General features: G+C 40.4%; 1 protein-coding gene across 2 annotated transcripts in view; it reads right to left on the bottom strand.

Moving 5' to 3' along the window:
- Nucleotides 1-691: 691 nt before the first annotated feature.
- Nucleotides 692-27,164, bottom strand: part of LOC136443930 (protein amalgam-like) — a 64,964-nt gene continuing 38,491 nt past the window's right edge. The window contains exons 6-8 of one of the 2 annotated variants that reach the window (XM_066441307.1): nucleotides 11,165-11,236; nucleotides 8,960-9,142; nucleotides 692-1,154 (exon numbers count right to left, since the gene is read on the bottom strand). In XM_066441307.1, coding sequence (XP_066297404.1) covers nucleotides 1,102-1,154; nucleotides 8,960-9,142; nucleotides 11,165-11,236 — 308 coding nt within the window. In that variant the 3' untranslated portion in view covers nucleotides 692-1,101. Of the gene's footprint in view, nucleotides 1,155-8,462; nucleotides 9,143-11,164; nucleotides 11,237-27,164 lie in introns of those variants that run through there. The other variant, XM_066441306.1, reaches the window with a different exon arrangement.

Raw genomic sequence — 27,164 nt, 5'->3', positions numbered from 1 at the left:
CTTTCTAGATTCGCTTGTCACTCATATCTTCTATCAGTGCCACTGACGAATGTCGACTCGTAGTCAAATCTCGCGAGATTTCGTCGGGAGAACAGTTGTTGTCAGACTCAGACGTCCACATGTATCTGCTGTACTGCCAACGTAAAAAATGCGGTGGATACATGGAAGGCATTCAATACTGCAAAGCTAGTCCACATTTTGTTTCACCCTCAAGCCCGCCACCCTTCATAATTTAACTATGTTGTGATTGTTTATGTATATATGCACTACCCAAAGAAATACATCACCTAAATTCACCTGAAATATATCCACATTGCTGAAACGCCAATAGAAAATAGTAGCTCTAGATGCAAGAGACTACAGCTGATAAACATTGTCAAAAAAGGCCCCAGCTTTTTGCCAGCTGAAGTATTGCACATTGCTAACACCATGGACAGCACAACACACAAATGTAAGGCTCTTGCACAAAACACTTTTGTGTTTTGTTCTGCAAAAAGTTTTGCTATTAAAGCAGGTCACTTTTGGTCAAATAAATGTAGAATCTGTCATCATTTCTGTAGGACTTGACTTAATCATCACCATAGACTTTTTTCGTTAAGGTGCCCTGTGCAATAACAGTCAAAGCTTCTACTTATGCTTCGGTCACAATTGGAAAAAGGGACCCTGCCGGGCAGTTTACGGTCTGTTTCTTACACTTTCGGACGTGACCCTTACGTGGGATACCCTGTGGCAACCGAGCTATTTTTAGGCACGGCCGGGCCCCGAGATTTTTTTAAACTCGGAGTTAAAATCAACCCGGGACCCGATAACAAATAGGCATCGTAAGCTTATCGTGAGAACACTTTTGAATCCATGCATGAAGACCTATTGTCCACAAATCGACAGGACTAGGTTATGAATTGTACTGAAAATATTCAACGTTTCTTCATTCTGTAAGTGCTAGACAAACTTCAAACCGGGCCTTCGCAGTCCTCTCAAGTCACGTTCATCGCACCTATACGTCATCATTCAACTCTCGCGAGATTTCGTCGGAAGCACTGAATCAGAAGTAAGCTGTCCCCCGCTGTTGACCTCATGAATCATACCATCTCCTGTCCCGCCCTATTTAGCCCTCTTGGATGGTGGTTTTCCGTCACACTGTTCCATCTTGACGGCTGAAAGAGGAAGGGAAAATGGCCTTAATTATTGATAAGAGTAGTTCATTCTTGACTGGAGCGCCAAGTGGCGCCAGCCATAATCCTGCAAACAAAAGGACGGCCGTCATGGACTCCGGTGAGACCTGTCATATTATGTGGTCTCAGACTCAACCGTCGGAGATAATGGGGGAACGGGGCATTCGTTTTACTCCAGCCTTGCAAAGCCACTTCTGCTCATAAGCGTGCATCGAGTACATAATTCACATTTCAGGTTCAACACTCGAGAGGGTGCTGAGAATAATGTCAATGGAAACAACAAAAAACTAGATACAATCACATCAGAAAACACAGAAAACAAGAGTCTTATTGGATGAACTGAACAGGTGAGGTTGAATGAAAGCCGAAAGTCATAGTCTCTACTAGTCTAACTACACTGGTAATAGGGATAATAATTTGCCAGTGAGCTTTGGCCACGTACCACAGGGTTTGTCCAGCCTAGGGGGAAATTTCCACCTTCCCGTAGACTAACTCTCCTGGCCTAAAATTCCATTTGTTTACCGAATACTACAATCCGTACCCCCGTCCGTACCCCCGTAGGAAGGCCTGGTGAAGGCTGAAAAGGCACACGTTGATTCAAAGTGACAGCGCAACGACCACGTACAAGGACGTTATCAGAATACGATTTGAAAAATATCAACGTGCTGAAACGTCCGTTAGCTAGTAGGGACAATTCTCACACCTCACATAAAAAAGACACTATCGGCTTTTCCCGGTAAACGTTGTGGGTGGCTTCTGCTCCAGGACAATTACCAGGAGTTTGACAGCCACCTTTTATGATTTGTTGTAAATTGCCTATTTTCTAGTATAAGAGGTTTTTGAATGGCCATTAATAATTAAGTCGCTTTGGGGACGCCTAGTTTAAATCACATGAGCGGTAAAAGCTCTCAAACGATCTTGGACGTTCACACGAAGACGGGACGAACTTGAACTTCGGTCTCGCATTGTGTGTGTATATGATTGGTGTTCAGTCTTTGTATCCAATTCCATCGAAAAGCTGTACAGAACAAAATAAATGTACTGGCAAGAGTTCAAGCTGTCCCGGTACATATTGGATGCGGTATGAATCAGCGACAAAAGTCGATGATCTAACAAAAGAGTTGTCGTGGATCGAAACGTAAAGAAAGACAAAACGTCGATTTTTGTTTGAGAAGTGGCTGATGAAATGCAGTTTTCTTAATCCGGCAGGTCTGTGTATTATGGCCAAATGGATAACAAGTTTGCTCAGTGTAGGCTGAAAGAATCCGTAAGATCTTGGTGCATATTAATTCAAGTGCATCTATAAGCCTAGCAAAGTGTTGTAACATATCGCGCTATATGAGTTATTGTAACAATAACAGTGGCTACTTACTTAGTGGTAACTACAGGAAAGTGAAGAGAAACGAAAGATAATACATGTAAATTTTCAAAACTAATAAGTCTTACAATTGATATGATGTGCAGTTGTTTTTCCAGACAAGCGTGGTGTCTTCAGCAAAAATATGTTTCTCTTTCCATACAGTTATTCTGAATTTTTTCAACAGAACATCCCTTTGTTTTGTTCCATATAGCCTTTCGTTCATTTAATTATGAAATCAAATTTCAACTCAACAACTTTGAAAGACACTTCGACAGACAGAAAATGCTGCATTTCGTCTGAAATACGACAGGATAACAGTAAAAGTCTTAGACTTTTCATTTTTCATCAATAATGACTACAATTGTTATGTCAAAGCCAATTTAAGACCAAGCAGATAATTGTTTTAATTTGATTGTAGAAGGAAAAGTTGAATAGTTGCCCGTGATCGGTCAAAGTCTTTTTAATATTTCAACACATGATGTTATGATGTTATCCATATGCCTGAACTGAACACACCACAAATACCTCCCTTTGTTAGGTTATATCCGCTATAGCATGTTTTCACAATAGAAGGACTTTGACAGCGGTCGATGTATCTATACACACCCTTCTTTAAAGCATTGAAACACTGGAAAACTTTCAACATAAATCCGTTATATGATTCAGAATGAAGTTATTATCATGCAACCGACAAGCAAAAAAAAAAAAAATGAACCGAGAGCTCCTCCCTATATACGAATCACCAAAAGCCGTAGGTTTGTATAAAAAATGTTATGTTTTTTGTCTGTCGAAGAAAATCTATTTTTAACTGATTAATGTCGAGCTAGTAGTCGATATCAAAGATTCAGGGTAGTATCCTTTTAGACTAGACAGAGCTAGATATTAGATAAATGTCAATAGAACGGCGTCATAAGAAAATGATATTGTAGGATGAGTATTTAAAAAAAACATCGAAGCTAAGATAAAAATCTGTATCAGTAAAGCTGAATAGATCTTTTCTTTTATAGAGAATACATATCGTAGCGATGCCATACGGATGTGTTGAGAATCAAACTTATATTTGATGTACATTATAGTTCAGTACCCAGAAATTTGCCTCTTACGCAAGGTTTTCCAGGAAAACGTAAGTTGCTTCTATCACTGTACAGACGTCATCTACAATGTCCTTGACAGGAGAGCGATTATGCCTCGCAGTTCCCATTACGACTTTAAGTGTTAACGAGTCTGCCAAGAGCATCTCTAGAAAATACGAAAACTTCTTGCCTATCAGCGCTCCGATAACCTCGCCCTCAAGTCTTAAAGGATTCTACTAAATTAGCTGACCCGTACAAGAATCATGTCCTTAGTCTGACGGAAACTCCAAAGGTCACGACCTTTCCTTCTAAAACTATAGGCTCAAGGTTAAATCTAAAACATCAAGTAGAGTACACCATCTATGCCCCCATTAAAGGAAAATCGCCTTACATGTATTCCATGACGTCATAGCCAACGGTGTACCTTAACTAGAACGTAACTGATTTGATACAGAGAATAGGTCGGCAGGTCCTTAATGAGATCATGTGCCTGACATTCAGATCTTCTCTAGATCCATAAGGAGTCTTTAGGAATCTTCACTGCGGCACGCCTTCAGAATTTAGACAACACTCAAGTGCGTCCCAACAATATTACTATGTAGAAACGCAATCTTACAACTAAACATAACTCTAAAGGAACTTTGATATACAGAGTACGATAAAGATTTATTTTCTCAATTTAGCGTCTACCTTTTTTTATTATAACATACCCATTTCTAACAGGAATTTATAGCCAGTTTTGTTCAAAGCCACCGGACCACAAGGTATCCATAGGCTGCAGTTACAGGTACTGCCGTTGGCGGCGCTGCAACAGACTGCACTAGCATATCCTCCCTTCCATGTCATAAAATCATTATTAATTACACGTGTTGAGCAAGAACCTGTATTTCCTTCCAGTCAATTGAACAACCATTTATTGCTCGTTTGTACCCCTTCTATCCTCCCTACCTATCGGAAAGGCAGAGTTAGGGACGACATGGCCTCCTGCTGTTTTCCTGCCTGGCAGTCATGTTGGCATGCACGCAACCTCCACTTCAAGGCCTACCGCCCTATCGCTCACATCACAATACTGTCTCTTCACCCGACAGAAATATTGTATAGATAACATGGCCGATAAAGAATCCGGTGGTTAGGCAGTGATTGTGCCATGAAACCATCGATTAAAATCATGCTGACTATGATATAATAACTCATATATTGAGGAGGTATGTGATGCTTTTGGACTTGACCGCAGGCAATTCATTCAAACAAAGTCTTGTAGTAGTGTAAAGTCTGACAAACTTTTGGCGTGAAAAGCTTTACCAGGCGTAAGATGATGCTTTGTACAGCGAGTTTCTGATGTGTGGGGGATACACGTTCATTGTTAAACGCCCGGAAGCGCTGTCCATGACCGACGATGATAAAGCTATCTTCACCTGCAACTTGAGCCACGTCAAGAAGTAGACACCGTGCGCTGAGAAAGATAACATTGAGCGAGAACCCTATTTGAATATAAGTGACTACCTGACGGGATGATAGAAAGGAAAGGCTCATTTTTGTTCTTATCATAGAAACATATCTTGGATGAGCCAGCAACCCAGACGTCGGCGTAAATCATGAAAGTGCTCACGCCGCAACTATAGCTGACAATGGGCGCGTTGGTGATTTTATCGGCAAGTTCAGCGACCGACATGCACAGATGGACCGTTGTACGATTCATTCACGGCTTGCCATGGTCCATTGTTTTGAAACTATGAGCTTCAGCCATATGTGTGGTGTATACTTTCTAATTTTGCAAGCTTGAAGGATTCTAATCTTAAAGTATGAAACATTATGTTCACAAGGAATACACGAAGAACCAGCGGTACATTACTGCTACGTGTTAGCAATTTGGAGTCTACCTTAGATGCTAAATGTTGTAGCTACATTAGGTGTACAGCTTTGTACCGGTCTTTGGGCATCACAGTGAAAAATCATGTTAGAAAGAACCGCTAAGCTATATATATGCTAAACTATCTTGCTCATCTAGGTCTTTGGACATCACAGCGAAAACTTCTGTTAGAAAGTACCGCTAAGATATACATGGTGCACCCTTGTTTACAACCCTTCTAGACTAGACTATTACATGCTGCAGGATCAAAAGATGGTTCGAAGAACCAAAGGTCCGTACAGCAGTCATCTATGTCTAACGTTGTTTATTTGATGTCAGACTCTTTTCCTTTTTCTCTTTCCTTTCCTTTTGATCTCAGCGCAGTTTCCTTTTCCCTTCAGTTGCTGCTTGAACCAGCCAAAGCTTTTATCTACACTTCCACACAACATGAGAGCCACGTCCTGAAGTCACGGCCAGATAGCGAAGGTTTGACAGTTGATTGATTGCTGTTCTTTTCCCTACTCTCTCCCAAAGGCATGCCAGAGACAACCGCCTGCCAAAAAGTCCGCACCAACCATTAGAAGAGTCTGACGTGCCGTGATGGTCACTAGAGACCCCACCTTTGCTCTTAACGTTGTAATTGCTACCTGACATTATCCTCGCTTTTAGGTGCATCAATAATGAATGCAGTATTCCCGATGTGTACCTCCCAAAATAATACCTGAAGTAACTACGGATGTTACATCCGTAAGCTTCAGCATCTGTGTACGATAATTCCATTGTAATGCGGTGTCTGGTAAAGTAGATCTAGATTATTAGCTGCTAAATCCGTCAAGGGAATGAGCCGAAAGAACTTTTCTTACGAGATAGAACCACTTGGTGATTCCTCGTCCATCCTTTGGGAAGGAGGTAATAATCTAAATTACATACCCGCAAGGTGTTGATCATCGCCTAACGCCTTCATGTACTTCCCGGCATCATTACTTTACATGAAATCGTCTGAGGAAAAGTGAGCTGGGAGAAATGCCAATATATACTAGCTCCGTCAAAGTGGAGAAGCCACACATCTAGAGGAGTTTTGCACAGAAAATACAAGCCAGATGAATCGCTAACAGTTTAATGGAAGGTTGGTTTGAGAAATTATCATCGTTCAAGTTCGAAGCTTTGACTCGTTAGTTCGTCAGAATTGGACAATCTCTATTTGTATTCAGTAATAACAAGATGCCCTGCGGAAATGCATTTCTGCTTTACCAAGTCTTATTTGGTCTATTATCTTCAACAAAGTTTATACTTGAGTAGGAAAGAAAGTTGAGGTATGTAAAGTCAGATACTAAACGACAGTTCCCTTCTGTATGTCCTTTTGGCATATGGCCACGCCTTTCAAAAGCGCAGTATCTGATACGAACTATCCAAGGATTAAGCCCCCCTCTCACTGGACCCGCGGCACGCTGGTGGCGTCGCTGCCCCCTAAAACTGGATTTCTGTTACCCTTGACTTTATAATGGGAATATCATTCAAGACGTACAAGTATGAGAAAAAGGCAACAAAACACACAAAGCTTAAAAAGATTCCTTTTTTGTCGATGAAATTCGTTGAGCGCTTTGTCAATCGATCGGCCGCAGCGACGCCGCCAGCGTGCCGCGGGTCCGGTGAGAAGGGGGGGGGGCTTACACGGGCGGCAATGCTGGCGGTATCCATGTCCAAAAAATACAGTATTCTGAGTGATAGTTGTAGTACTGGAGTAAGATGAATAGAAAGATGTATAGATGAAGTTGTTATAATGTCGTGCTACATTTTCAATTTCAGTTGCAACTTTGAGTTATTCATACCATCAGCAATTGTTAAATTTAGGCCCCCATTCCACAAGACGGCGATCGCCCTGCGACCTCACTGCGACCTAAATAAACTTTTGTAATCCATGATTTCATAATTAGAATATCATGCAAAATGTTAAAGTATGACCTTAAGGACAAGAAATCACACGAAGCGTAAAAAGTATCGTTTTTATTAATGAAATTCGTTAAATGATCTGTCAAATTTTAGGTCGCAGCGAGATCGCCACCCCCGGTGGAATGGGGGTGTTTGGACAATCGCAGTCGTCACTTCCTGAGCAACTTGTCTAGAAAATAAATTTGAACAAGACGCAAAGTAACGGCTCACGCACTCAACTGACAGGCAATACATCACCCAGAGCCAAAAAATTGATTGCATTCTCATGAAACACTACATTTCATCAGATAAACAGAGAGCCAGTGTATGAAAAATGTAGGTCATCTCTTTACATGATGCTTTCCTGTGCGTGTACCATTGATGCTTCCATGCCTTCCCAGAAGAACAATCATCTACATCTTCTGTTGCAGCGTGTAACATCAAAGAGCACTTCCCATTGATCAAAGTAGAGGTACGTTGAAACTTGCGTGGCAAGAAAAGGGCTGACACTCCCCCTATCTACAGCACCATTGTGTCACGTGACCTGTGTGACCTTTGACTCCTAGGTCACGTGACTACCACCAGAACTGAACAAAGATGGCGTTGTATTCGTCATTGTCAGTTTTCTTTCCTTTTTGATATTAGCAGCTGCTAGTTTTCTTCACCACAGTGCATTGTACCATTTCATTTTGATTAGTACAAGAAAAGAAAAAGAAACAAAGATGGCGGATGCCGTTTTAGAGCTTCTTCGCCCTGCGTAACAGTAGACTAGTGTTGTCCCACCTGCACGGTGAATTGATTTGCTGCAAAGCCATCTCTTATTGATGTTTATGGAGCCAAATTGAATAATCGAAATAGCGATAATAACCATAAGAGAGGTGGTTATCCCTCTGCTACGATTGTTGAAATGAATCACAAGGGAAACTCAGCGATTTTCTTCGCGTTACCGGCTGATGAAATAAGAAGATTTACCACGATTGATGAATTTTACCTCCTATAACTTCTGCACAGTCGTTGTAAAGGAATTTATGCCACTCACCTAGCCTTAAGAAATAAATAAAGAAACAAAAACACAGTGGAAATGTTGGAAACAAATTTAATGGACATTGACATTGGATAACTGCACGTCTCATTTTTCAAATTGTCGTAACAAAGCCTTTGATAAATTGACCATGGATGAATAAGGTATGGGCATATAGTGGGGAGTCGGACGTAAAATGACTAAGAATAGCACATTTAAATTGATGTTAGACATCCAGTAAATAAGATACGCCAAATGACAGTTACTCATGCAACTAGATAAAATTTTGAAATAGTCAACTAAATTGTATCCAGTTGCTTGAGTAACTGTCATTTGGAATTGCACAGTTAGTAATCTCATAACACACGTATAACTTTGCATGCAGGATAATCATTCATACTTTTGAAAATTATATTTACGAAAAGTATACTTATAAGTATTCAGTTTCAAGGCGAAGACGAGCTTCTGAACATACACTACACCGTGGTCCTCTCACATCTTCAACGGTGAGTTTTTCCCTATGTCTACCGCTACATGTGCAGACAATTTCCCTACCCTCATTTGACGAGAGGAACTTGACATAATTGGAAGGGAAGAGTCCAACGTCGCCACCCAGATAGCCAAGGCACCATCCTCCGCTGTCTCCTTCCAAGACCTCTATGACATCGTCCACCTCAAGGCAGAGCTCGTTGCCTTCTTGTGCTAGATACGGGTACATGACCCTGGCGTATCGCCTCCCTAGGGGAGACACAACAACGTAAAATCCCATCAGAAGGTGTCTGTGTATGATTGCTAGCGGAAACACGCGTGTTTGGGATTAACGTGTCCCAAGCTGTTGATAAATAAAAGAACAGCTGCCACAGCTTATGCTAGAATAAATTCTTTACAAAAGGTCTATTTTCAAACTTTCAGCAAAAGCTCAGCAGCTGAAAAGATTAAGAAGAAGAGATTGTAGTTTTCTATCTTAATTTCAATTAATCTACTCGTCTTCTTATTATCAATATCTAAAAGCTACCCACAACACTTCAAAACAAAACAGAAAAATTATGATTGCCTGGAAAATTTTAGGTATTCAATTGACTTCGAAGAAAATTGCACTGTAAAGCTTTATGTTAACTTGAAATTAATGAAAAAGGGGTTTAGGATAGTGAAACTAAAATGATTGTGTACAAAAACTCTATATCTGAAAAGCTTAAAAATGTTTTTGTAGCCTTTTCACTTTTTATCTATCAACTTATATATATTTTTTTGTAACCAGAAATTTCTGAAAAACAAATTAAAACACGAAGGAAAAAGTAACAATGCAACGCTCTTCATAGATATCAAAACGACTTATACTATCATGTATGTAGAAGAAAATCGAATCTAAAAGCTGTATGTTTGATGTGTACTTCGATATCTTGTAAAAGAAAGCCTCTCAAAGATACCATTGACTTGCAGAGGAAATTCCCCCAAGGATTTGGTGTTATGATAATAACGGACATACCAAATTCCCCGAACGACATCTTTAACCTTTACAAAATCAATATTTCTGTCTTTTCTTCGCCCGTAACGATTCTACCTGCGGGCGACCTTTGGCATGCTGGTCAGCTCGAGATAACGTCAGAAGGATCCATCTTGGTCTGAACCATACCTGATGAAGCCTAGAGGCTGTTATCTATGGGGCTGGGGTGTAATGAAATTGTCTCACCGTGGCGTTGGGTTATGTTTTTTTTTTACTTTCTTATCTCTGGTACATGATACAATGATAAGGGCTGAAGAAATCCGAGTTTTTTTGTAATGTAAATATACAACAGATAAGAAGAAGAAGAAGAAAGAAGAAGAAGATATGGGATTATAATGCGGTCATATGGGTGACGGTTGTATATGTCTAGCGAATAGGATAAAAAACAGTTTTCAATGCTTTGTGTGTTTGCTTGTCTTGCCAATCATAATTTCATATTTTGCACGACATTCCTATTATGAAGTCAAGGGTCAAATGAAATCCAATTTATGCTACGGTCCCATTTCTAATCCGGGGCCCGGCCGGGATGGTTGCGAAATTCGAAAACGAAAAATAGATAAATGCATATCAAGAAAGTGCACATTGTATGGTTAGGAGTTGTTTTTTTTACGGCTTGTGTCTTTTGTTGTATTTCATATCACTCTTTTTGTTCCAACAAGCTGCCCGGTCGGGCCCCGGATTGGAAATGGAACCAAAGCATATAAGGTATTAGGGCTTAAGGTAAACATTTCCACCAAGTTGTACTAACGTTTCACAACATTTGGTCTATATTTTTCGGTTGGCTAGCTATTTGAAAAAAAGTCAATGTTGTGTTTATCTAACGTTATGCTTGAAACGTACAGAGAAATGATGCATTTCTGGTTGCAAACTGGGAAAAAAATTCAGCCAATGTTTTACAACTTTTAGTCGTCATTTTCGGTTTGGCTAGCCATCTAAGAACATAATCAATGTAATGCCTATCCGACGTTATGCAGAAATCATACAGAGAAATGATGCATTCTAAGTTGCAAACTGGAAAAATATTCAGCCAACGTTCCACAACATTTAGTCGTTAGGTATGTCACCTGAAAAAAAGTCATTTTAATGTCTATCATCCAACTTTATGCATGAAACATACAGAGATATGATGCATTTTAAGTTCATTTAAGTGTAGTATATCCAACCGCGTTAACCATTTAAAAGGGAACAAAACACGCCACAAAGTTTCCGTTATATAGTATAGTATATTAAAACTTCCTGAGCAATGCGGATATTACCTCTTTTATCTGCTGCTCTTCTCATCGTTGGGATACCGGCGTTTCCTGTCAGCGTTCCTTCACGTGGTTTGACTGGGAAGAAAAAGGCAGAGATTGCCAGGCAGTTACGTTAATTGAATACAGATGAAATACCACTGGAGGCTCTAGATAAAAGCCAAGACGACCATCATCTAGCGCCGTCCTGTGGAGAATAGCTCATCGCTGTCTACTTATCGGGATGTCCAAACGCCGGGATGACTGACAAGGTGGCTTATGTACCCGGAATTTCATCTATGTTTTACGTGCAACTAAATCCCTTTCATGTATCTCCATTTTTCTTGCAACTCTAGCATGGATCAAGAGTGGATTTCGTTTCTGGGAGTATGCGTCAAAACAAGAGTTGAGAAGTTAAAAGATAAGCACTTACTAAACCCTTCTGTTTTCTCGGTCAAAAATGCCCACGCATCGACATGGACACCAGAATACACCAAACTTTATATCCCACTTACGGTAAAAACTTATCTATTCACAGGTATTAGTATCAAAGTTATCTATTTTTTTGTCATACCGGTGAAGGTTAACGTCAGCATCATTATCGGTAAGAAGAAACAACACATGAATAGTTAAGTTCGCAAAAGAGGAACGTTATTATTAAATATATACAAGTAATCTAAATCATCAGACTGGCAGCATGCTACTTAAAACCCTGCTAAGCCAGACCCTCAGGCTGTAAGATCCACATCCCATACGGAAACCCAGCAAGACGCTTTTACAAATATACAGATGAAGCCGTCAGTGGAAAACGCACCTGGATTGTGCTTTGGGAGTTCGGAGAGCCCTTAAGCCGAGAATTTATGGGGTTTTGTGCCCTTGCCTTGTACAGCCTATTACCTAAAATAACGTGCGCGGATCTCTCGTTCATCTAAAGCCTCCTTAACCTTGGCAAAACTCCAACATATTCCATCGGGCCTTTAAGACGTTTTTACAGTATATGTATTCCTGACCCAAAGGCTTTTTGAAGGGATGTTGTTATCATAATCATGCACTTGGTGGGGCCTGCTTCACTCAGGTATTCGTCAAGAAACCCCCAAGGAATTGTCCTACTCCTTATCTCTATGGAGAAGGAGACTTAAAGTCCCACAAGAGGAGTGATCTTAAGTTTATGTCACTTCTTCAACTTCTCATCAGCGAATCAATCAAGGCGTGCAGCACAATGCCATTCTTTGGCTCTTATCAAATTCCTTCACACATCAAGGACTATTCGAACTCGTTTCACGTTCATGCAAAATACTTCAGGTGGTTCGGACGAGCTGAAATGTTGTACCTTACTCATGTGCAATGCTTAAAGATATCTAACGCGCACAATAGAATAAATTGAGCAAAAGTTTCCAGTACTGTAAATGAAGAAATGTTCGGGCTGGTTTTATGTTCGCGGTTTTCGCGGCGACCGTTTCACCGCGAACTTAAAACCACTGCGAACACTTTTTGTCCAACACTGTAGCAGTATGTGACTATAGCGCTGCCGGAAACTTAAAACAACCACAAACACTCCATTTCCACATTAGCGCGAAATAAAAACCACGCGAACTTGAATGCAGTTACTGTACCACATTCATCGAAATGTACCATTAATTCAGGTAATTCTTATCACATGTTTTTGTTACACATGATTCAGTGCAAATTTGAAGATGTAACTAGGTTAAGGACAAAGAAAATGGCATAAGTTTAAAACTAATATTGCCATGTATGTATACAAATATATATATAAACTTATATATTCTATATGTATATATGACCAGAACAATTGATCTTATCAGCTAGAATGCTCACATGAACAGCACTCAATCAATACAAGGTCACCCGAGAGTACAGAATAAGGGTAACAAGCAGAGACTATTATAAATCACACACGATTGTGTCTGCTTGTAAAATAACCCACTTCCAACGGTGACAAATTATTCATATATACAGCAAATGGTGTTATGCATTTTTGCGGCGTTCGTACTTGATTTATACCACGTCAGGTTGCGAGGATTACGTTTCATTATAATTTGTCAAAGTCGCAGCGCGCGTAATCTTTCATGTAAATACATTGTAACATGAGTGTAGATCTTGTAAGATTTGTCTAAGTGTGTAGATCATCTATTCAGTTAACTGAAGAAGAACTATCGTTCCACAAAAGAAAAGGGATTGGCTGTCAAAACTAAATATATTACCAAAGGCGTTCGTTTATGAAATAAGTTATGCCTACTAATGAAATGCGGATTTGACACTCTTTGAGTACTGGAAATTGTATTCACAGGCAATCGATGCATTGAATGCAAAATGTGATGGTTGGACAGAGCCATGCAGTCCGTATATTCAAGCACACACGATGTGATTTCCAGCTAAACATAATTTGTACATCTCTAGACCATACTAGACTGGGGAAAGTGGAAGATGCATTGAGGGTATTGTGTAGATCTCCACTGGGAATGCCAATTTTATTCAAAGACAGATCCGCCGATTCATCTACAGTCTAGACGCCCATCAGATAGTTGATGCAAACGGGCCAGATGGTTTCTTGGACGTCGAGTAGGGTGCTTACCATGTCCGAGCCGTAGGAAACACCTGCAACTGCAGCACCAGATATCTAAGACAGGATCTATGATGCATTCTGTATTGATATCACAGTTGCCGTAATACCTTCAATAATGAATAATGTTTTATTTGCAAGTTCTTGCCCGAGGGCTAATTGCAACATGAAACGATACATAGAAAGGGTATACTGTACAGATAGTGCGGGCTAACAATGTTGACCAGTGGAACAAATGGCTATTCTAAGAACTACTACGGAATACAATCTTGATAACACCCCTTACTAGAGCTGTGTACCTAAGCCTGTACCTGGACCTGTAAAAATCTTTAGGTACAGATCCGGACCTGAACATCTATTGTACCTGAACATGTATCTAAACAAAATAAAACACTAGCGGACACCATTTTTTAGACTAAAGGTACTAGTAGGTAAATCGTTTGACAGAGATGACAATTTTGATAACCTCACAATTGAAAATGAAGAAAACTTGGAAATAGACTTCTTTTGAGATTCAAATACATCAATCCTCATACAAAGATGACAACTTAACACTAAAAAAGACTGTTGGCTCCATGTTTAACTTACAGATAATTGACCAAACTTGTTTAGGTACATGTACAGGTCCGGACCTGTACCTAAACCGCTGTATCTGTACCGTACCTGTACCTGAATTTTAGTACACAGCACCATCCCTTACATAATCAAATGCACGACCATCTATACAGCGTCTATGCTTTATATGAATGAATGAAGACCTTTATTACACATATCTGCCACACTTGGCTAAGTACAGGTCACAACAAAACAAAATAACAAGTACAGTTAACGGGTACAAAAAGAATATGACTATTACGGTCTTAGGGCCATAAAATATGGGCATGGCAAATCTAACCATGAAATCTAAGACAGGATCAGTGTTAACACATTATGCATTCTGTATTGATATCACAGTTGCTATTATACCTTGAATGATAACACCCCTTAGATAATCAAATCCACAACCATCCATACTGCATAATTAGGACGTCTTTATGGCCATAAAGCACGAACATGGCTAAGCTAATTACCAAATAGCACGGAATCGAAATTACCTACGAGAAAGATATGCATTTAAGCAATTGGATTGTCTTATACAGATTATGAGGTAAACACATAAAATATTGTTTTGTGATTCGTTTTGTGATATCTTCAACCAATGTCATTATGAGTTTAAAAGGATTATGACATTTTAATGGTGCACCCGAATCCAACTCTTCTTCATAACGTTGTAAAATCACCATAAAGAGCAGATCTAATGCCCAAATGCTTTTACTATGTCTATGAAATGTGTATTAAAGACGTGAGGCGTGGGTCTCTAGTTTTAAGAGCATAATATACTGTACCGCATACAGTTTTCTTTTCTTCGTTAGCCAGCCTTGCAGAGCGAGATAGCACAGGCTCTAACTCTCTGAGCAAAATGTTTTCGACTTATCGCAAAATCTATTGGCTTTTTAATGATTTATCATGTACCATGCATTATCTACAACCTGCAAACAGCTAGTAAAAGTTTAGGGCATTGGCAAGATACTTAAGTCGTATTTATAAGTGTGTTATAGAAATAGAGTTGAATTAGTTAGAGATCAACTTATTCTTACGAAGAGGTAGCCCATGAATTCTCATATTGTTACACGTTTGGAACTCGTAGCATCTTCTGGTCAGCCTCTTAAGAGTGAAACTCTTGCAACGGTGAAGTGCGGACGTAATGAAGACTAATGGACTAGATAGAGCGTAAACCAGTAAGCCTGCCATCTACGGTACGTGATGATGGAATCGCTTATCTATCTTGTCCACAGCGTAGCACGTTCAGGTTGATTTATCACAAGAGAAGGTCAACATGTTCATCAATTTCCATTCCACTCTTCCAAGGTATCTCTTTGATTTGTAGAATCTCTCGTCTTCAAAGGAGGAATGGCTTTGTTTACTCTCCAAGCAGACGTTAGGCTGTTAATTTTGGACGTCGTTTCAGGAGTTTTTGTCAAGTTTTCTATTTTGTATTCTTTATGATTTGGGGAATCTTTCGTGTTCAAAACAAAGGAATCATTGTTTCTTTACTCTCCAAGCAGACGTTAGGCTTGGACTTATCTTGGACGTCTTTTTATGTCATTTTTGTTGAGCTTTCTATTCTGTTATGTTTTCTTTTTGTCTGCAAGCCAAACTTTGAAAGCCTGAAAAAAAAGAAGCTCGACAAAAACGCCTAAAATGCATCCAAAACAAGCCCAACTCTGCTTGGAGAATATGTTTTGTTTGAAATCGCGTGGGCTGGTTTCCACTTAGATGAGTCACGATAGATTGTCAACGAGGGTTGACGTACGATCTATAACTAAAGAGAGTTGGCATCAGAAGCGTTGTACATTATCTATTTATTCGAGTAACAAGATCATCCATTTCGCGAGGCTTCATACACAGCGTCTGTGACGTCAAACGTCGACGTTCTAGATCGAAGATAATTAGTTTAGTTCGGCGGGACATGATCCTCTTCCAGGGTTGGTCGTTCGAATCAACTCATAAAGAAGTTATCTGTCGAGTTGAGCAAAAATGTCATCATAGTAAAGAAAATTAGAAACTTTTGTGGATGCTAAGGTTTTAAGGCGCTCAGCAAGAGAAAGGAGATAATGAAATCACTCTGCTTATGTAATGTTACTCCCGGGGAAAGAGGCATTTTCTTTCTTGAGTGATTGGAAAATTTGCGATAGCACATCGGAAAGTTCAAATACCTAAACTATTGTTCCTTAGCGCAAAGCGTTTTGATTTCAACATGTATTATACTTACGTGAGTCAAAATATGTCAGTTTTCATTTGAGATTGAACATGATTTCACATAGTGGTATGTGTGTCCATTTAAGCTGAATGGGTTTATGAACTTAGTAACACCCCCATTCCACTTGGGCAGTGACCTTGCTGCGATTGCTCTGCGACCTACAATTTGACAGACAGTTCAACGAATTTCATAGATGAAAACCAGATCTTTTTACGCTTTGTGTGCTTTGTTGGCTTTTCGTCACCCTTTTACATCGTGATTATATTCTAGTAACGAAGTTAAGGGTGACACATATTCAATTTAGGTCGCAGCGAGATCGCAATGCCATCGCCGTCTAGTGGAACTTGGTTCCTATGGCAGAGCCCCAACGTAATACCTTCAGGCGAGATCTTATACTGCTTTCTCATTATTTCTCCAGCTATCAGTAACAACATGGCTCTAGTTAACAGGTGAGGTCGCTTAAGCAGAAAGTCCCACTCTTTGACTAAGACAAATCAAGACGTACTAATTCAGACGGCAGGTCCAATTTTCTTCTTCACAGGTGCGCCACTTACAGATGCAGATCTATGGGTACTTCTAATGAAGCAAAACACAAATCAAAATTCCGGTTTTATGTCATATTGTGGAGTATATAATGCGACAGACTAAAAAAGAGATAGGCTATAAGAATGTTTTATTGTAACATTTCTTAGCCATGGAATGGGATATTTTATTTGCTCGTGAGAAGACAACGTGATAGTCACGTTGTTTCACGCTAATGCCAGCAGCCGTTTCGCGCTCCACTTACGGTGTGTGAAATTGCATATACGTATCCAATGGAAATCCTCCAGTGCACTTAATAGACCCATTGATAATGTTTCTGGCCTTGGTGTCACTTTATCTTACTGGTATATGAAGACGAGGTCCCATTACAAGGCCTGAATAGAAATGACGCTGCCTGTCCAAAGCCCCTATGTCATGTTAAGGTCCCTATTGGAAAAAGGGGCCCCGCCGGGTAGTTGACGGGCTGAATTGTTTTGGCACTTTCGGGCGTGACCCCTACATCGCCCCAAGGGACACAATGCGACTGCCGGGTTATTGTTGGGCCCGGCCGAGACCCCGTATCATTTTAGCTCGGACTTAAAATCAACGCGGGACCCGGTAAAATGTAGACGCCGTGAGCTAATTGTTCGAACACCTGGAGTTACCCTTCCGGTACCCGGCAGTCCACTGGGACAAGTTTGTGTCTTTTGACTATACCCCCTACGGGCATCGGCGTAAATGGACACAGGTTGGCCACCTCCCTACGACTTCTTTAGTAGTCATACTTGTACGTTTTGATTGATACTCTCATTATAAAGTCAAGGGTAAAACAAATCCAGTTTAGGACGCAGCGAGACAGACAACGTGCCGCGGGTTCAGTGAGATACGGGGTCAAGGTCCTAGAGACAGTGCGGTCACTGAAGATATGGATTTCCGAATTTAAGATGAGTTTGGATTTAAGATAAGACGACGTGTACGAATGTATTACTCTGAGGCTACCTCTTGCTTTGTCGCAGGCTATTGCTTACAATTCCACTCCACATGACGGTGTCTGCTCTTTGTGTCCTAAGGTTCTAGAGACTGCGGTCACTGAAGATATGGATTTCTGAAATTAAGATAGGTCTGGCTTTAAGATAAGACACTGTGTACGGATGTATTACTCTGGGGCTACCTCTTGCTTTGTCGCAGGCTTTTGCTAACACCCCTTTCCCCATGACTGTGTCTGCTCTTTGTGTCCTAAGGTTCCAGGGACAGTGCGACCACGGACGATATGGATTTTTGAATTCAAGATAAGTTTGGCTTTGAGATAAGACATTCACATCGTGTACGAATGTACTACCCTGGGGTTACTTCTTGCTTTGTCGCAGGCTATCGCTAACACCCCTTTCCACATGCTTGTGTCTGTTCTCTGTGTCCTAAGGTTCCGAAGACAGTGCGGCCACAGAAGATATGGATTTTTGAATTTATTAGATAAGTTTGGCTTTAAGTTAAAATGACGTGTACGAATATGTTTTACTCTGGGCGACTTCTTGCTTTGTCGCAGGCTATCGCTAACACCCATTTCCACATGCGTGTCTGTTCTCTGTGTCCTAAGGTTCTGAAGGCAGTACGGTCACAGACGATATGGATTTCTGAACTTAAGATAAGGTTGGCTTTAAGATTAGACGACGTGTACGAATGTATTACGCTGGGGCTACTTCTTGCTTTGTCGTAGGCTATCGCTAACAGCCCTTTCCACATGCTTGTGTCTGTTCTCTGTGTCCTAAGGTTCTGAAGGCAGTACGGTCACAGACGATATGGATTTCTGAACTTAAGATAAGTTTGGCTTTAAGATTAGACGACGTGTACGAATGTATTACTCTGGGGCTACTTCTTGCTTTGTCGTAGGCTATCGCTAACAGCCCTTTCCACATGCTTGTGTCTGTTCTTTGTGTCCTAAGGTTCTGAAGACAGTGCGGCCATAGAAGATATGGATTTCTGAACTTAAGATAAGTCTGGCTTTAAGATAAGATGACAGGTACGGATGCATTACTCTGGGGCGACTTCTTGCCTTGTTCTAGGCTATTGCTCACACCTTCTTTCTAACAGAGGCTGTGCCCGCTCAATGACAATGACCAAAGATTTGATAGATATCTCAACAAAGTGCATAGATGAAGAACGGATTTCTTTACGCTCTGTGTGTCTTGTTGTCTTTTAAATCATACTTTTACATCTTATATCATATTCCAATTATAACATCAAGGGTAAAAAAATCAAATTTTGTTCGCTGTACGGTCGCTCAGTGGTTTCGCCGTCTGGTGGAAAGAGGGTCTAAATCCTTGTTTTCATCTTATATGTCCACTCTCTTAAGCCCCTATCTCACTCTACCCGCGGCACGTTGACGGCGTTGCTGCGTCCTTAGCTAGATTTGTGTTACCCTTGATGTCATAATAAAAATATCATTCAAGACGTACAAGTATGGCTAAAAAGGCAACAAAGCAAACGCACAACGCATAATTAGTCCTTTATCAGTGAAATTCATTGAGAGCCCTGTCATGTGCATAGGTTTCCGAAATGCCGCGGGTCCGGTGATATAGGTTATTTATGCTACACTCATATTTCCGAAGCGGGGCCCGGCCGGGCTGTTTGCAGAAACAAAAAAATGTGTATCAAGATATATGCACAAATTATGCTTATGGTTAATGTTTTTTACGTGTTGTGTGTTATGTTGTCTTTTATATCATACCACAAACAGTTGGGACCCGGTTTGGAAATATGACCCTAACATTAGGTCAGTGTCTAGAAACTACCCCCGTACGCATTCTCTATTCGGGTGTCGGAATATAGGTATCGACTCGTGTGTCATATTGACATGAGAATCCATTTTACTTCCTTACGAGATGAGAAAATGAATTGTATTTCACATCTCTACAATAGCTTGACCTGGAATATCCGTTTACATCGTGTGTGATTCCTTTTGAAAATATTTTACAGACAAATGAAGAATAAAAGATAGAGCCAAGATCGATGCCAGTGTCGTCTATGGCAACGATCGGATACGTTTCATTTCGATTGGAATGTAATCTGAGTGAGTCAAGCTAGATAGCTTGGAGCAATCTTCTTTTATTAGATTAGGAGTTCTGAGCTAAAAGAAGACGGGATGTTTCAAACTTGTTCAATGATGATCGATAGGGAAGTCGCAAACTTTATGACAAAATCTGTTCCTTCGTACAGAGCCTTGCAGTGCCTAATTGGTATACAGGTTAGCATGTTCCCTTCCTTTTCAGTTGCAGGTTGCTACTCCTTTCCCTTTAACGTGCTCGGAAGACGGAATACTTCAAACTTGTTCAATGATGATCAATGAGAAAGTCACAAACTTTATGACCAAATCTTTTCGTTGGTACAGCGCCTCGTAGTGACTAATTGGTATATAGGGCAGCACGTTTCTTTACTGTTTCAGTAGCAGGTTTCTAGTCCTTCCCATCTAACGTGCTTGGAAGATTGGATACTTCAAACTAGTTCAACGATGATCAATGAGAGAGTCACAAACTTTATGCCAAAATCTGTTCGTTCGTACAGACCCTTGTACTAATTGGTATATAGGGCGGCATGTTTCCATACTGTTTCAGTAGAAGATTGCTAGCCCTTCCCCTTTAACGTCCTCGGGAGACGGGATACTTCAAACTTGTCAAATGATGATCAATGAGAGAGTCACAAACTTTATGCCAAAATCTGTTCGTTCGTACAGACCCTTCTAGTGCCTAATTGGTATATAGGACAGCACGTTTCTTTACTGTTTCAGTAGCAGGTTACTAGTCCTTCCCATTTAACGTGCTTGGAAGATTGGATACTTCAAACTAGTTCAACGATGATCAATGAGAGAGTCAGAAAACTTTATGACCAAATCTGTTCGTGCTTACAGACCTTTGTGGTGCCTAATTGATATATAGGGCAGCATGTTTCCATACTGGTTCTGTAGCAGGTTGCTAAACCTTCCCCTTTAACGAGCTCGAGGTACCACCTAGAACACGGAACATCCATGCTACGTCTCTTCCGAAAGACGGGTGCAGCCCCAATGGGGTTGTTCTGACCAAGGTTTGAAACGGGGTCTCCCAGTTAGTAACTAATTGGAACCAGAGGCTCTGGGTCAGTCACGCTAAATACTAGCTTGAAGCAATCTTCTTTTATTAGATTTGGAGCTCTGAGCTAAAAGAAGACGGGATGCTTCAAATTTGTCCAATGATGATCGATGAGAAAGTAAAAAACGTTATGACCAAATATGTTCTTTCGTACAGACCATTGTAGTGCCTAATTGGTATATAGGGCAGCATGTTTCCATAATGTTTCAGTAGCAGGTTGCTAGTTCTTCCTCTTTAACGTACTTGGAAGACGGGATACTTCAGACTTGTCAAATGAAGATCAATGAAAAAGTCACAAACTTTATGACCAAATCTGTTCGTGCTTACAGACCTTTGTAGTGCCTAATTGGTATATAGGGCAGCATGTTTCCATACTGTTTCAGTAGCAGGTTGCTAGCCCTTCCTTTGGCGTTCTTCAGACACCTCCTCGAGCAAGGGACCCCCATTTTACGTCTCTTCCGAAATACAGGTGCAGCCCCAATGGGGTTGTTCTGACCAAGGATTGATTTGAACCAGAGGCTCTGAGGGAGTAAATATATATAGTTTCGAGCAATCTTATTTTATTAGATTAGGAGTTCTGAGCTAAAACAAGACGGGATACTTTAAACTTGTTCAATGATGATCGATGAGAAAGTAAAAAACTTTATGACCAAATATGTTGGTTAACGTTCGTTCAGGCCCTGTAGCTATAGTGCCTAATTGTTATATAGGGCAGCACGTTTCCCTACTGTTGAGCAGGTTGCTAGTCCTTCCCCCTTAACTTTCTCCAGGCACCTCCTCAAACAAGGGACCCCCGTTTTACGTCTCTTCCGAAAGACGGGTGCAGCCCCAAAGGAGATATCCTGATCCAGGATTGAACCGGGGTCTCCTAGTTAGCTAGCAACTAATTGGAACCAGGAGCTCGACTGTGAAGCTGCTACAAGTTCAACTTCAGGGACATCCTTGACCGACCAAATATGTAAATTAGAATAAATGTGTTGGGATAGCCTGACACATAGGTCACACATTTACAGTCTGTGATATCTACGGCAGGCTATTTGAAAAGATTGGCTCAAGTACTACATTGTTGATGCGTACCATGAAGTAGTATCTTTACTTTGATTGTCCCCTCGCATGCACGACATGACCCCAGATTAGATCGATTGCTCCATGCTGTCGCTATAGAATTATTCTATCCGTAAGGACGGCAATTGAGAAAAGACCTAAGCAAGATTTATGAACCCGTGGCGACTTCTCCGCCCTTGTTTAACCCACGGATGCGCTGTAGTAAATTGAGTCCCATGTTGAAGAATGGTCTAGATTTGCTTGAAAGTTTGTATGCCAAAATAGAACTAGAGTAGCGTGTGATATTGTTATACTTTTCTTTTGATCTAACGGCCGCTAAATGAGCACTTAACACATATTCATTTTAGAAAATGAATTACACTTTTTCATGGAATTATGTAATTATGATGTGTTACGTAATAAGTTAGCTTTAGATTTCCATAGACTCGATGCCATGGCATAGGCAGCCTTGATTACATCTTTAGATGTGATAGCTCTGACAGTGCAGAAATAGGTAAATACATCAAATATTGTTTTGTTATTAGAAAAAACTTAAGGCTGCGATTGTAACATGATATTACGGATGTTCTCATGTTAGCTTATACCTTGCTTGGTAACTAGAATTTAAGATATATTTTGTATTTCTTTTATAGTTTTTATAATTTGTAGTGGACCGTACGAAAGTCACCGTACTTTTTGTTACGTCAGTAATTCATGAATTGCTAATTAATAGTAACCGTGCCTACATGGTTAGCATGCCATTCAACACTATGTTGATACATTACAGAATACCAGACATATAACTCAATTAAATCCTATGGAATTGATGCTAATCCTAATATGACCATTACAGATTATCAGATTTGGATAATGCTACTGTTACAATTGGAAAAAGGGGCCCTGCCAGGCAGTTTACTTTTTGTATGTGCACTTTCTGGTGTTACCCTTACGTGGCTCCGTGGGACAACCTTTGGCTACCGGGCTATTTTTGGTCGCGGCCGTGCCCCTGGAATTTTTTAAACTCGGATTTAAAATCAACCCGGGACCCGGCAACAAATAGACGCCGTAAGCTAACACCGCGAGGTACCCTTCCATTCCACCAGGACAAATTTCAGGGCACGGTCTAGGCAATACCACCTACGGGCACCGGTGCAAATGTGACCATAGCATAATCAATATTTCTTCTTTCTTGAAACCATTTTTCGTATGTCGTCAACACTGACCCCGACATTTTCTTTGACCATGACCTGTTGAAAGCCAACAGTTCTCTTTTCAAATCTTTTGACCTTTTGAAAAGGTCATTCAAAGATAAGGCTATCAACTGAAACGATAAGACGCTCGCATCCACTTCAATTCGGGATCAACTTTTACTTCTCTTCTATCCAACGGCAAAGGTCACTATGCAGTTCAGCCAGTTGAGGTATCAAGATTGTTGCCTAATCAAGCTTTAAAATATTCATATTCAGTTGAATCCTGATTTCAATATCATCAGAAAGACGAGACTTCAAGACTATCTATTCGTATGTTTTAGTGTCATACAAACTATGTAATACAACTCACACACCCCTACCTAACTAGCAAACACATTTTCTGGAATTCTTACCTGCCAATATCATAGCTATCTATAGTTAATATTTATACTAGAGAACACTAGACACCTTTATACTAGACGGCGATCACCCTGCGATACCACTGAGACCTGAATTGGGTTTGTGTTAGCCTTGACTTCATAATTGGAATATTATGCAAAATGTAAAAGTATGACTGAAAAAACAACACAAAGCGTGATAAGATTCATTTTTTTGAATATTATGCAAAATGTAAAAGTATGACTGAAAAGACAACACAAAGTGTAAAAATATTCGTTTTCTGTCTATGGAATTTTTTGAGTGTTCTGTCAAATTTTAGGTCGCAGCGACATCGCCGCCCTTGTAGAATTCGAACGGGGTTGATAATTAAATGTTTTGTTTTTCAAAAAAGCAATGCTTATTAATTGTCCTAGGCCCATTATTTGCTCATTTGTCGGCCCGAATAATTAGCAAGACCTATACCATTAATTTCACAAAACCCTTCAAACCTTAATTGCACCGCGGTAGGTACACGGGAGTAACATCCCACGCTTCGTTGCCGGTTCCCTCTTTGATTAATACCCTCCAATTTAACGGAAGTTTGAACCATGTTGATTGCCTAATTACTGTCGAAAAGGAAAATCTCAACAACAAATGCAGACAGATAACCAGCCAGGTATAGTGCGTTCATTGCTCCCAATGAAAGAAAAGTAAACTACTTTTGATCTTTCGATAAACAAAGACAAACAACCACCTTTGAGCTATAGGGAAGGTAATAGCCACAAAGAGACTAGCCTTGAAAAAGACGACAGGTAGTATGCTGAAGAAAAACACCAAGGATATGCAATGTTTTGTTACCTACGTGAAAACGGAGGCATTGTAATTAGTTGGTGTGTTTGTTTGTTTGTTTATCTTAAGGTGTGTCTGTATCTTTAAATGAAAAAGTAAATATTGCAAAGTGAATATTTCAGAGTGGTAGCCTGCCAGGGTATAAGGCGTGGAAATGGTGTAATAGGGTACTTGGAGAAGTCTGGTGCTCCAATATTTTAGGAAGTGATAACGCACGAGTGATGACTCGTGGTACCACCCACACAGTTATGTCAGGTCGTTAGGGGTTAAGCCCCCTATCACTGGACCCGAGGCACGCTGGCGGCGTCGCTGCGTCCTAAACTGGATTTGTGTTACCCTTGACTTTACAATTGGAATATCATTCAAAACGTACAAGTATGATCAAAAATACAACAAAACACAGAAAGCTTAAAAAGATTAGTTTTTTGTCGATGAATTTCGTTGAGTGCTTTGTCACTTCGATCGGCTACAGCGACGCCGCCAGCGTGCCGTGGGTCCAGTGGGAGGGGGGCTAAAGTCTCTACCAGACGGACTACGCTGACAAAAGGGAGAATAATTTGCTAGGGGTGTATGGCTGCCAAAGGTTTTGACCGGTCGCACCGGTTGGGGGAATGTTAACCTTCCAAAGGACTGACTCTCCATGGCCTATTATTCCCCTTTTGCATAATACGACGATCCGTACTCCCGTAGGGAGGCCTTGCTAGTTAGAGGCACTCATTCAGAACTTGTTGATTTAGCGACGTCATGCAGAGCGTAAACCCAAAAGACGCCACCAGAAATATAAGTGTCAGGAAAAACGACAAGAACGTTTGAATTTCGGAAATCTCAGAGGATGAGGCAGACAGTAGCTAATGGTGTGTCAGTATAGATCACTGAAGATGTGAGATATTCTGCGAGATGTCACATCAATTTTAAAACTCATTTTAGAAAACATAAGGCGTCTCAAGATCCTAGACCGTCTGGAAAAACAACGCTAGGGAAATGGCAGGTCGACCTTATTATTGGCTTTGAGAGCTTTTGTCGGATTCAACAACTCTCCGAGGTAGTTTAGCGTAATCCACGGGATTGTTTCATGTTGTAGCCTTTCCTTGGGTGGATTCTTTTGGGACTTTGTTAGGACTTATTCGGCTGTAGGCTACAGTAGCTGGCATATGAATCAAACATATCTGAAGCCCATACACACGGAGGTTACTAGTTGTATGGCGCCATGGGTGTTAGGTAGTTTTAACAACGGCTTTAATATGTGTATGCCTACAGCATTCTCTAGAAGACAACCCAAGCGTATTCCTGATAAAGCGTTTGCTTGTCAGTGAACCGTCTGCATATGTCGCGTAAGAAATAATAACTTTCGTGCAAACAAATATAATTTTTTCTTCAAATCACAAAAGATGATGGAGCAGGGTGGCATCTTGCCGGTGAAATTGAGATTCACATAGTTATCTGTCATTTCACGGTTGCATGCATTCATGTAAAGTCGAAACGCTTACGGTATTAAGCATTCGACCTTGGCCGTCTATTTGACAACGCTGCATAAAACAGATAAACGCAAACTTTTCCGAAGGGCTGTATCGGAAAGACAATAAAAACTTTCAAGTGCAACTGGAGGCTAGTTTATTTCGGCTTTCTGATTCGGGCGAATGTCGATATGAATGGGAAGTCGCTTATGTTTGGATTGTGTAAACCGTCGTTGTTTCAGATATGGCATCGACCCACTCTTCAAAGAATGTGAATGCTTGGGCAATGTGGCTTTGGTATCTCGTATTAGGACCATGTTGATTTGATCATATGGATGGCATCCTCTTGGAACACCAAAACTGATGCGAGCATGGGAATAAAAAGAGTTTGGCAAAAAAAGGTGCCTTCATCATGAAAAATCTACGCGGCCAGGAAGGATGAAAATTTTGACAAAATTTGACACACAGTGTTTGGTTTACATGGCCAACTTATAGATTCTTTATTTTTGTTATTTCGCATCATCGTCTTTGTCTTTAGAATTGCATTTGACATTTAGTGACGTTGGTATCCGTTTTCCGAAATATTGATTTTGCAAAGTACACCATTTTGCAGCTGCTTTGTAAGATTTAAGGTATGGCCAATACCGTTTTTGTAAATGGACGAAAATTGATGAGCGCACGGATGTCATCTATATAATCAAATCAAATCAAATTAAATCAACATGGTCTAAGTGTAAAAAGTTATGTTGATTAGCTGATATAAAGCCAACGTTTGACAATGGAATGGTCGACAGTGTCATCTAAAATTACTAATTAAAAGGTAGAAGTAGCACTTCCATCCTTCTTGATGTGGTTACGTTCACTTAAAAACAGCCTGCTATTTGTTTTCTGTGCCTTAGTCATTTCAGTTTCATAGGAATGTAACATGAGACATTCCGATGTGCTGTAAGCCCTAGTTAATTGTCATTAGATCTATGTCGGATGAACGTTAGGTAATGAAAACATCGGTCATGCAACCCGAGTCTGTCCTATTCATCGCTTGCTGATTAAAAAGTACGGTATGAAGGATGTCGTCTTAGTTTTCTCGAGAC

Source organism: Branchiostoma lanceolatum, chromosome 10 (genome assembly GCF_035083965.1).
Source record: "Branchiostoma lanceolatum isolate klBraLanc5 chromosome 10, klBraLanc5.hap2, whole genome shotgun sequence".
In the NCBI taxonomy this organism is placed as follows: domain Eukaryota; kingdom Metazoa; phylum Chordata; class Leptocardii; order Amphioxiformes; family Branchiostomatidae; genus Branchiostoma; species Branchiostoma lanceolatum.
This window is presented reverse-complemented; position numbering and strand designations above follow the sequence as displayed.